Source organism: Misgurnus anguillicaudatus, chromosome 15 (genome assembly GCF_027580225.2).
Source record: "Misgurnus anguillicaudatus chromosome 15, ASM2758022v2, whole genome shotgun sequence".
Lineage (NCBI taxonomy): Eukaryota > Metazoa > Chordata > Actinopteri > Cypriniformes > Cobitidae > Misgurnus > Misgurnus anguillicaudatus.
Genome location: NC_073351.2, coordinates 5,493,779 through 5,506,615, shown reverse-complemented (window position 1 = coordinate 5,506,615; position 12,837 = coordinate 5,493,779). Strand labels below are relative to the sequence as shown.

At 35.2% G+C, this 12,837-nt stretch overlaps 1 protein-coding gene across 1 annotated transcript in view; it reads left to right on the top strand.

Moving 5' to 3' along the window:
* dmxl2 (Dmx-like 2) overlaps positions 1 to 6,514 on the top strand; it is a 74,694-nt gene extending 68,180 nt beyond the window's left edge. The window contains exons 41-45 of the mRNA XM_073853304.1: positions 597 to 674; positions 1,587 to 1,678; positions 1,788 to 1,840; positions 3,393 to 3,610; positions 4,536 to 6,514. Coding sequence (XP_073709405.1) covers positions 597 to 674; positions 1,587 to 1,678; positions 1,788 to 1,840; positions 3,393 to 3,610; positions 4,536 to 4,745 — 651 coding nt within the window. The 3' untranslated portion in view covers positions 4,746 to 6,514. The remainder of the gene's footprint in view (positions 1 to 596; positions 675 to 1,586; positions 1,679 to 1,787; positions 1,841 to 3,392; positions 3,611 to 4,535) is intronic.
* Positions 6,515 to 12,837: the final 6,323 nt, after the last annotated feature.

The following is a 12,837-nucleotide window of genomic DNA, read 5'->3' as shown; positions in this document are numbered from 1 at the left end:
TTAATTATATGCATTCATAGTCAAATTAATATTATTTCATGCCAGCCTGTGATCATTTTGACCATAAAGTTTTAGTTCATTTTGGTACCGTACTACTGTGCTAGGTACCCTTACGGAAGGGTCACAGAAAGTGATATAGTAGAGTTACCACTGAAAATAGAAACGGACATAGACATATTTTTAACCTTGTGTATTACAGTCTGAAATAAAGTTGATACTTCATAATTCTCCTATTGCAATGAAAGTCATCTAAAGTTTGTTGCACCATGTAATACAGTTGACAAAGTACTTCATTTATCTCAGTGTTCGTGAGAATAGCACTGTTATATACACTATTATATATTGTAGGTTCTTTGTCTTTCTCTCACAGACACATATTTGCATGTCAGTTATAAAGTGTATTATAATTTCCAGTGCTGTTCAATATCTGTTGATTTAATATGATTATCATTGTTGTTAATTGAAGTATGTGGTGTTATGTGCTCACATGATAGCACTCAAAAGTCATTACATGAGACATACATTTAAACATACTGTCTGGACTTTCAAATATCTTTATTCTTCCTCTGGATTCATTATAAATGTCTGTCTGTCAGTGCGGTGTTGCAGATGGTGAGGGATTTTTGAGCCTCTGGCAAGTCAATCAAACTTCTTCGAACCCCAAACCATATTTGGTAAGATCCCGTTTGTATCATATCAAAATCTGCTGTATTATGTTTAGCGTGTGACATATGTTATTGCTTCAGTCAGCTATGTAATCGTTTTAAAGGCATTATAGTGTTAATAATCTCATTGAAAATGTCTGTACATTATATGGTGGCTTCAAAATGTTAAGTCACACAAATGCCTGAATGTCATTCCATTGCATAACACAATATTAAAACAGCATTTACGATCAGACAATGCTTTATATAATTTTTCTAAAATAGATTTTAATGCTATTTAAATTAGTGCTGGGCAAAGATTAATCGCGATTAATCGCATACAAAATAAAAGTGATTTTTTTGCATAATATATGTGCGTGTACTGTGTCTAATTATTACATATATTTAACCACACACACATTCATATATTCATTTCAGAATTGTTTTATTTATATATCATTTTTTTAAATTTATATTTAGTATAGATTATATAAAAATATAAATAAATATATATAAACATGTAAATGTTTCTTAAATACATGCATGAATGTGTGTGTATATATTTATACATACTAATTAGACACAGCACACACTCATATATTATACCAATAATCACTTTTATTTTGTATGCGATTAATCGCGATTAATCTTTGCCCAGCACTAATTTAAATGTATTTAGACTACGAAATATTGTATTGCATATCGAATATTATTCTGCGTGCTATTGCATATCGCAGTTCTTCAATATTGCACATCTATATATATTTGCAAATATGTTTTAAGAAATTGTTTTTGTTAAATGTTTGGCTTAAAAAATGTGGTTGTATGGTCTTAAAATTTCAAAGCAAGAGGCATTTAATGTAATGCAAAGACATTCAGACTTTTTTAGCTATATTCTGTATAAAAAAGTGACATGATGAATGATCTGTGTGTGTTTCTCAGAGTTGGCAGTGTCACGGTAAAAGCTGTGGTGATTTTGCCTTCATCACATCCTCTAGTCTGATCGCAACAGCAGGACAGTCTAATGATGGCAGGTCAGATATATGATTAATACTACTGTAAATATCTCGCTATCCTGTACTACACAAACACACTTGTACTGTATATAGTGTCAGGTTTCTAATATGATTATTTCTTTCACAGGAATGTCTGTCTGTGGGACACTCTGGTCTCACCCAATAACTCAATGATACACGGTAAGATCACAAAATCTTGAATATGCTTTCAAACAAATAAGTCAATTGATTTGATATTTCATAAAGAATATACCATCCACAAGGCCACGTATGGCGCTTTTTCATACCCCATGGTTTGGGTCGGGTCAGCTTACTTTTGGGGTCTTTTCCACTGGGTAGAGTACGTAGTACCCGATACTTTTTTTAGTACCACCTCGGTTGGGGTTCCTGATTTAACTGATACTTAAACGTGAGGTGAAAACACTGTAGATCACTGATTGGTCTGAGAGAATCATCACAAGCGTCGTGCTAAATGAAGATTAGCTTTACCTTTGTGCGTGCACTGTCTCGAGCAAACATGTTGTCATCCGTGCTCTGCTATAAGTTCCCAAACTCCCTTTTAGCGATGAAAAACATCCACAGGTTGAGAATCAGGAATACCATAACAGTGTTTTCCAGACTTGCGGGTTGTGGCGGCACATCCGCGATGCGCATGTCACATGCACAACATTTTTGCAACATATGAGGCTCAGCGGAGCGCGTCAACGTACAAAAACGTGCAAACATCTATTTGTGCTGGTCAATTTTGATTTTGTGGCGGACTGAGAAATAAATGAATGTATGGGAATGTATAGCATTAAAACAACGCTTTCACATGTATGATGTCACAGCAGTAGTCACCACAAATATAACGACACACCTATAATACCTCCCACTCTAAAGTGTTACTAAACTCGATGGAAAGCTAACCACGCCAAAGTGAAGTGAACTAACATGACCTGAACTGTGGGGTACTATGCAATGGAAAAGCGCCATTGTATTGTATGTCAAGGTTTTTTTAACTTATTCGTAATTTAGTTTTCCATGGTCATTTTACACATTTTCAGACCTTTAAGATTTAATATGGAAATCACTTCTGTTATGATTGGTTAACATCTACAGGGCGGGGCAGCTTGCTGAATAATAAACTTTAATCTGGGTTTCAGGGATAATGTATTTTTTACACTAGAAATAAGTGTTTAACAAAAGTTTATGACACTTACACGTTTTTTCCAACAAGTTAGTCTCCACACTGGTAAACACATTAACACTTTAAAATTCATAAAATGTGTAACTTATTTTTTTTTTCGCTAATCCAAAAGTCTATGGGAAAAATGAATGAGCTGTTTTGCAAAGGAACCTACAAAAATCATCTGTCATGCCTACGGTACTCTATTTAGCCATTTACATTGTTTAATGCAATGGGGAGAGGGTTATGTGTACATAAAATATTTAAACTGTATTTCAAATGAGCAAAAAAATTTATAATTCACCCATTATTCACTCACCTTAATACCATCTAAGGTGTACAGTATGACTTCCTTTCTTCAGCTGATCACAATTTGGGTTATGATAAATAATATCCTGGCTCTCTAGCTTTGTAATGACATTGAATATAGTGGCCGCTTGTTTAAAGTCCATCCATCATCAGGTGTCACGCCCATGATGTAATGCAGGTTACAACTAATGTCTTTATTCTTCTGTACAGTAAACTTTTATTAAAGTTTAATTCTGGCATGTTTGTGTTTTCCAGCATTCCCGTGCCATGAGAACGGAGCGACGGTTCTTCAGTACGCTCCTAAACAGCAGCTGATCATCACGGGCGGCAGGAAAGGGTTCGTGTGTATTTTTGACATCCGTCAGAGACAGCTGCTTCACACGTTTCAGGCACATGATTCAACCATCAAAGCTCTGGCCCTGGACTCCACTGAGGACTTCTTTGTCACCGGCTCGGCTGAAGGCAACATGAAGGTAACAGTCCCGGAACACTGGTTCATACACCCCCAAGAAGGGGTGCGCAATTTGTGTCAAATTTTGTGTTTTTATTAAGTTACGTTATGTTGCTTGCATTTCGTTGCGTTACGTTTATTACGTTACGTCATAGGTTTTCAAACTGGGGCCTCCAGTTTTATGACCTTTTATAAAATACATTAATTTATCATAAATTCTGTGTTATTAAACTTCAGACAAATAAGGCTACTAACCCTCAGCACTATATTGTATAATTTAATATGTTTTGTTTCATTCAAATTTTAAGTTTTAGAAATTTTTATGCCATGTTACGTTGTGTTGCTTAGCTCTACGTTATGTTATGTTAATTATATTATGTAATATTGTGTAAAATATTTCATGAATATAGTGAAAATATTTTAAAATGTAACATTTTTAAGTGATGTAATATAAAGTAACGTAACATATATTATAGTACTAAAAAATGTCAAAAATATTTTTACTATATTCATGAAATATTTTACACAATATTAACTTTTATTTAGGGATGCACCGATAGGATTTTTTTTTTGGTCGATACCGATTTAAACAGACAACTTCTGGCCGATGCCGATACCGATATTAAACACTTGTATACAATACTATACAGTTGGTCTATTAGCTAGTTTATTTCTGCATCAAATAATTTTTACTGAACATGGATTGGATCTAATTAGCATTCAACTTTATGCAGTTAATTAATAAATGTATGCCGATTGTTTCAAATTCATCAAAAATCATCCGATAAATATCAGCGGCCGATACATCACTAGTTTTATTTTAAGTTTATTATCCATTTTGGAACTGAACTACCACTGCTAACCTATATCGACTTATAACTAATAAGCATTACATTGTTATTATTGATAATAGTGTTAAACTAAATTGTATTTTGGCTCTGGTCCAGGTCTGGAAGTTGGCAGGTCACGGGCTCATGCACACCTTCAGTGCCGAACACGCTAAACAGTCCATATTCCGAAACATCGGCGCTGGCGTGATGAAAATCGAAACCTGCCCGGGTAACCGGATCTTCACCTGCGGTGCCGACGGGACCCTGAAGATGCGAGTGCTTCCTGACCGGTACAACATTCCGGCCAGTATATTCCAGATCCTCTAACAGCGTGGCAGACGCTGAAACAAACGCTTTTATGGGCACCTCCACGTTTCCTTAAAATCTCACGCTGCAGAAAATCTTTACCCCCTCCCTAAGAAAGACGCTGGAAAACGGGCAATCGACTCTAACAATCGACCGCCGTCGTTTCCGGAGTCTGACGCTCCGTAACGTGTTGGTAGGAAAGCTGTATGCATGAGCCGTGTGAATCGTCGCAGTACATTTGCAGGTTATTGGTCGTGCTCTATAAATGTGCTGAAAGCTTCATTTTTTAAGTGTGTACGTGTGTCCTCATTTTGTGCCCGTTTTAGCATTAAATTACCAGCACTGTGCTTCTGCCGTCAGTGTGAGTCCAGTTGTTGGATTTAGTTTTTTACTGTACGTTTTCTCCTTGGCTGCTAATGTATTTGCGGAGCGTAAAATGGCACAGTACCCTGGTGGCCGGGCGCGACGCTGCGGCTCCAGAGACACAAACCCCCCTCCCCTCCACACGCGCACACATACGCCGCTTGTTTTTGTAGCAGCCAAACAGCGAAACATTCCACGCGAGGCGATGACTTGCGCTGAAAGTCTTATATTTTACAAGCAAACGTTGATTTTTGCACATGATATTTGTTTGTTTGTTCGATTGCTTTTTGTTCCTTTACCAATTCTGGTATTTATATTTAACATAGAAATATAAGATATGTTTTAGATGTCTGGGACAAAGTGCAACACTGAATAGGTTTGTGTTTTATTTATTTTACATATTTATTTTTTCATGTTTTATCTACTCTAAATATTTGCACTCAGATCTGGGGAAACAATAAAATCTAACGTTAAAAGTGGACAAAGCTCTATTAGAGGAAACTGTTATATACAAATGAATGTCTGGCTGTGTGTGGCCGAGTAGTAAAAAGTGGAAATAGTTTTAAATGAATATATATATATACAGTATATATATAAATATGAAAATGAACTACGACATGCTTGTACAAACACAATGATGCTTTTAGTTAATTTTTTTGAATTTGGTCTCACCTGCTGACGTATTCGTATATATTTGATTTGATGTATGTGGTATTTATTAAAATCATATTTGTGTTTCTGTCTGGTTTACTGGGCACCATATATGTTTAAATGTGCAGCCGATGGTCTAATGTGTATTTATTGAACAGCCTGATCTGTCTGCGTGTGTAAAATGCAAACACTGATCCCAAAACACTGGTTGATATTTCTGAAAGAACAGGTAGTTCTGTCATGGTCAAAGTTTTACCTTTGTAAGTTAAATAAAACCATGTTTTTTTGGAAGAGGATCATTTTAAAGCCTGTTTCACTTGCTGATTTTAACATCATTCTTTTTTAGACTTAGATATTTCAGGATTTATTGGTTTCTGCACATTTGTATACCAATGATATCAGTCATATCTATTTTGTCTAATACATACTAGAAGTGTAACACAACAACTATAATTTGAAATCAGCATTAAAGTCAAACACAATATTGACTCATTTAGGCCACACAGGCTATTGGTTAATGGGTTTCAGCAGGCTACTTTCTTCCCTCTATAATCAATTCCCAAATAATTTTCCGAGGGCATCCATCTTTATTCTTATGGAATTTACTAATGTTTTTTTTTATTATCCAGTCAATTTTCAATAGGTCAAATACTGACCAGTTTTTTTCATGAATATTCATATTTATGCATAATATAGTTTGTTTTGAAAGTGTCGTCTCATGTTGACTTTAAGAAAAAAATGTATTTACTGACTCATTTATCAGCGGCATCAGTAGTCTGTAAAAAAGTATAAAACATGAGGCCTAATGTGTGCAAATACAATTTATGTGTAGTGTTAATTAAACTACTTGTGTAAATTGTTATATTTATTTAATACCTTATCTTCAAATATAATTAAAAAAATCCCAAAAATAGATGTACTGAAATATATTTTGAAATATGTTTACAAAAATATATTTTTAACCAATATATTTTAAAGCATTTATAAACTGCTCAGCTGCAAAAATATACTTATAATTGTATATTTTATACATACATTTGATACAAACTTTATATTTTGGCTGTATATATATATATATATATATATATATATATATATATATATATATATGCAGCCATATATTTATATTTATATATATATATATATATGCAGCCAAATATATATATATATACAGTTGAAAGAAAAAGTATGTGAACCCTTTGGGCTTACTTGGATTTATTCATAAATTGGTCATAAAATGTGTTCTGATCTTCATCTAAGTCACAACAATAGAGAAACACAGTCTGCTTAAACTAATACCGCATAAACATTATACGTTTTCATGTTTTTATTGAACACAACATGTAAACATTCATAGTGCAGGGTGGAAAAAGTATGTGAACCTTTGGGTTTAATAACTGGTTGACCCTCCTTTGGCAGCAATTACCTCAACCAAATGTTTCCTATAGTTGCAGATCAGACCTGCACAGTCAGGAGAAATTTTGGACCATCCCTCTTTACAAAAGTGTTTCAGTTCAGCAATATTCTTGGGATGTCTGGTGTGAATCGCTCTCTTGAGGTCATGCCACAGCATCTCAATCGGGTTGAGGTCAGGACTCTGACTGGGCCACTCCAGAAGGCGTATTTTCTTCTGTTGAAGCCATTCTGTTGTTGATTTACTTCTATGCTTTGTGTCGTTGTCCTGTTGCATCGTCCATCCTCCGTTAAGCTTCAGTTGGTGGACAGATGCTCTTAAGTTTTCCTGCAAAATGTCTTGATAAGCTTTGGAATTCATTTTTATATCGATGACAGTAATCTGTCCAGGGCCTGAGGCAGCAAAGCAGCCCCAAACCATGATGCCCCCTCCACCATATTTCAATTCAATTCAATTTTATTTATATAGCGCTTTTCACAATACTCAATTGTTTCAAAGCAGCTTTACATTAATAGAAGCAGTAAAAGCACAGAAAAACGACAGATAGCATAACATAATACACAATAGCATAAGCAGTCAAATTTGCTGCGGCTATGACGCGACATTATGAGCGAGCATATTACTAATGTAACGTCTAGAAGAGGAAGCTAAGTTAAGCCCAAGCAGGCTACCTCCCCGGGGTAAAAAACCCCCTAGGAGAAAAAAAAAAAAAGTTGGGATGAGGTTTTGATGTTGGTGTGCTGTGCCTTTTGTTCTCCACACATAGCGTTGTGTGTTCTTTCCAAACAACTCAATTTGTGGTGTCCTCCCATGAAGTCCATTCTTGTTTAATGTTTTCCTTATTGTAGATTTGTCAACAAATATGTAAGCATGTGCCAGAGATTTTTGTAAGTCTTTAGCTGACACTCTAGGATTCTTCTTCACCTCATTGAGCATTCTGCGCTGTGCTCTTGCAGTCATCTTTACAGGACGACCACACCTAGGGAGTGTAGCAACAGTGCTGAACTTTCTCCATTCGTAGACAATCTGTCTTACCGTGGACACATGGACATCAAGGCTTTTGGATATACTTTTGTAGTCCTTTCCAGCTTTATGTAAGTCAACTCTTGACCGTAGGTCTTCTGAGAGCTCTTTTGTGTGAGGCATGGTTCACATCAGACAATGCTTCTTCAGAACAGCAAACTCAAAACTGGTGTGTGTTTTTTATTGGACAGAGCAGCTTTAATCAACACATCCAATCTCATCACATTGATTGGACCCCAGGTTGGCTGATCCTGGCTCCAATTAGCTCTTGGAGAAGTCATTAGCCTAGAGTTACAAAGTAACGCGTTATTGTAATTCCACTACTTTTATCAGTTTTTTTTTTTTTATTCAACAAAACTGCACATTACAGCAGTACTAATACAGTTATTAAACGACAAACAAAACAACAAAAAGAAAGTAAAAAAAAGAAAAAAAAGAGAATGCCAGGAATATATAGAGGACAAAAATTCAAGTACACAAATTAAAAGGACACAAAGAAGGAATAGAGAGATATAGTTTTCATTGCTTTAGGATTAATAGAGCTCTGAATAGTTTCCATATACCTGTCCAGATCATCTTTAAATAAAGAAAACAGGGGTTTGGATCCAATACTTCTTTGCTTATGTATGTGAAATTTGGCTAGCAGGAAACATAAATTAATTATATAAAATTTGCCTGTCTTTTCTTTCAAGCAATCAAATAATCCAAAAAAGACATCTTTAAAACAAAAGGAGAAATCACTAATAAAAGAAAATTGAATAAACAATAAGACTTCTGTCCAGAATTTCTCAGTATATGTACATTGCCAAAATAAATGTATAACATCTTCTTCGGACGAGTGACAAAAACAGCAGGAAACTTCAATGTCTGGCTTATATCTTCTAAGAAAGGATTTAGACGGGTAACATTTGTGAACTAATTTAAATGTTACTTCTTTTACTTTATTGGTAAGCAGATACTTGTGAGGCAAAGTCCATACTTTCTCCCGTGGTATACCTTCCACAACATTATTCCAAAAGGGTATTACATAAGGAATTGTAGTTAATTCTTTCTGAAATAGAGCTCTTATTTTATAATTATTTTTTTGCTGCTCTACTGAGAAGCATATACCTCCAATTGTTGTGTCAGTTAAATTAAAACAATAAGTACATGGCCATGGAAATGAAGATCCTTGCATTAACAAAAATACACCAGAGGGAATAGCATTAGAAACAATAGCATATTCATTAGCTGTTATATTAATTTTGTATTTCTGTAAAAAATCAAAGTAGTTATAGGGCTCTATCTTACACCCGGCGCAATGCAGCGCAATGCGCGACGCAAGTGTCTTTCGCTAGTTTCCACCCTAATTTTCACGTTTAGCGCCGCGTTGTTTAAATAGCAAATGCATTTGCGCCCCCTTTGCGCCCATGGGCGTTCTGGTCTGAAAAACGAGGTGTGTTCAGGCGCATTGTTGGCGCGTTGCTATTTTGAGGCAACTAAAATAGACTACGCCATTGACCAACAAAAACCTGGTCTAAAGTCTAAAGTCAATGGCGCAATATGTTTTATGTTATTTAAAGGGCGCATTAGTAATATGCGCCTATAAACGGGAGGACAACGCGGGTTTGCTTATCACAAAGTACATAAATGCGCAGCAGCACAAAAATGCTTTTAAATATGAAAATATGAAAAAGGATTGAATTTAAGAGATTATTATTGAGTCTCTTGGACATATTTATAAATGAGGACTGATTATGAGACGTTAGAAGGCGCAAAGAGCTGCTTTACCTGCAGCCTGATAAGTAAATAAATGCTTTGCTTTAAACAAATGCGTCTGTTTTTAAATGTTTTTTTTAATGCTACCTCACGGATTTATTGTATATGATGTACCTGTGGATATGGCGAGATGAGAAACATTTGTAAGTAATGCTTAAAAAAACTCTTTGCTAAAAAAAACCGCTGTCCAAAGTGCTGAAACGTGAGGAGAGCCGTTTGTAATTTCTTTATCTCCTGTTTGTTACAAATAAAGTATTTTTAGAGTACAAACCTTATCTTACATACTTGTAAATTATGTTTTGAGGATATTGGATAGCCATACATTTAAAGCAATTACAAGCCTGCTTTTTACTTCCATGACTAAAAGAAAACGGGTTTTAAAGGTTTTAATAAAAAAATAACAATTTCAATATAAGTGAAAAACAACACAATTATTTAACATTAATCTTAAACTGGGGATCTTCTACCTCCGCTTAGTTTTTCAGTTTACAAAGTCCGTCATCTAAATAGGGATTAGACATAGCGCCAGCGCAACTTGCTTTTAAAGGGAATGAGAGCTGTGACTCTCATTGGTTTACTGCACGTTACGCCCAAAATACTCCCATTACAATAGGACCTACCCTTTTCGACCATGCGCTCGGCGCAAAAACGATTTTTCCCGTCGTTAAATTAGCAAAAGTGGATTCGGACACACCCATTTAGACGTTGCGCTGTGCGCTTTAGACAATGCGCTTAGATCGTTAAAATAGGGCCCATAGAGTTTGCCATGCGAGTTGAAAAGTTGTCCAACTAATACAAGATTGTTTTTGAACCAGTTATCAAAGAAAAGTGATTTGTTCTTGTAGAGAATATTCTTATTGTTCCATAAGTAATATTTGTGTGGAGAAAAGTTATGTTTGTATATTAGAGCCCAGGACAAGAGCATCTGCTTATGAAAATTAGAGAGCTTAATGGGAATTTTTGTGACATCATAATTACAAAGTAGAAGAAAATTCAGGCCACCAAGTTTAGAGAAAATAAAGTTAGGGATTGTGTTCCAGAGAGAAGACGGGTTTTTAAGGAAATGTTTAATCCAATTAATCTTAAATGTGTTGTTTAGAGTAGTAAAATCTAAAAAATCTAAACCACCCTGTTTAATTGAATTCATCAGTACTGATTTTCTAATAAAGTGGGTTTTATTTTTCCAAACAAAGTTGTTTATTATGCTATCAATTTTCTTTAACGTTACTTTATCAACCTCTAAGGAGAGAGCTGCATAAATAAGTCTAGATAGACCTTCAGCTTTAGAGAGCAAAATTCTTCCTCTTATTGACAAATCTCTCTGTAGCCAAGAGTTGAGTTTTCTTTGGGTTTTTGTTATCAGGGGATCAAAGTTTAGTTTACATCTTTCTTTTTGGTCTTTACTGATTACAATTCCTAAATAGTTAACTTTGTTCTTTACAGGAATGTTGCATATAGAAGGAACATTACAACCTTTAATTGACATTAATTCACATTTGTTAATATTTAGGTAGAGACCCGAAGCTCTAGAGAAAGAATCAATCAATTTTAAAGCTAAAGGAACTTGAGAGGCATCATACAAAAATAAGGTAGTGTCATCAGCGAGTTGGCTGATAATAATGTGTGTATTGTCAATCGTAATCCCTTCTAAATTACTGCTGGTAATATGTAAAGCTAAAAATTGAGAAGCAATTAAAAATAAATATGGAGATATGGGACAGCCCTGTCTGACTCCACGAGACAAATTAAATCTAGGCGATGTTCCAAATTTTAATTTAATCACACTATTGTTATTTTTGTATAAAGTCCTAATAGCTCTGCAGAATGAATCTCCAAAACCAAGGTTGGTAAGAGCTTGAAACATGAAATTGTGCTCAAGCGAATCGAAGGCTTTGTAGAAGTCCAAGAAGAGCATGTAACTGTTATTTGGGCTGAGATCCTCATAATCTAAAAGATCTAGGACTAGCCTTACGTTATTTGTGATGTGACGGTTTTCCATAATGCCCGATTGCGATTCATCAACAATAGAGTTAAGAACATCTTTAATTCCTTTGGCTGAAGTTAAAGCTAAAATTTTATAGTCGTTATTTAGGAGGGTAATTGGTCTCCAATTGTCTAGACATTCTTTATCTTTGTTGGGTTTGGGTATGCTACTTTTATCAGTAACAAGTATGTAACGAAGTATTTTTTTAAATCAAGTAACGCAATTACAATTACTGAAATTTAAATATGTTTGTTACTCGCGTTACTCTATTTTGTAAAAAAAATAACACTTACAGACAAGACATTTCTGATTTAACGTCACATGACCGTGGTGGGCAGCGCAATGAATTAAACTTCATCATGGCTGACAGTGCATATAGAATGAACGTGAAAAATCTAAACGGGACAACATACCTTTGTTTAAAAATTGTGCGCAAGTCATAATCCATCCGGTCTCATGTTTGTAAATTATCTTTGCCATGCAATTCCAGTATGACATTAACTTGCATGTGTAGTCCCAAAAGCAATAAATCTGAGAAATGTTAATATATATCTTAGATGTTTACATAGGCCTTCATGGAAGAGAACGATCCGCGATTGTTGTTTCCAGAAAAATATGCGCTGTACAACTGTTAAAACGTGTTAAAAGTCCATATGTGTGAGTGCGCAGTTTCAGTTTCACTCACTCCGTATCCGACAAAACAATCCACTCGCTCTGTGTCCGTCGGACAAAACAATTCACATACTCCGTTTCCTGATTAAATATCTTCCTTTAATCCTGTGTATCATTTAAATCCAACAGAAAACATATACAAACAATATAAGACCAAAGAGCGCACTACCGCCGCAAGGTTCACAAGCTGTGTTCCAATTCCATGGCCGTGCCCTGCTAAGCATGCGACCTAAAAAATGTAGCACTCG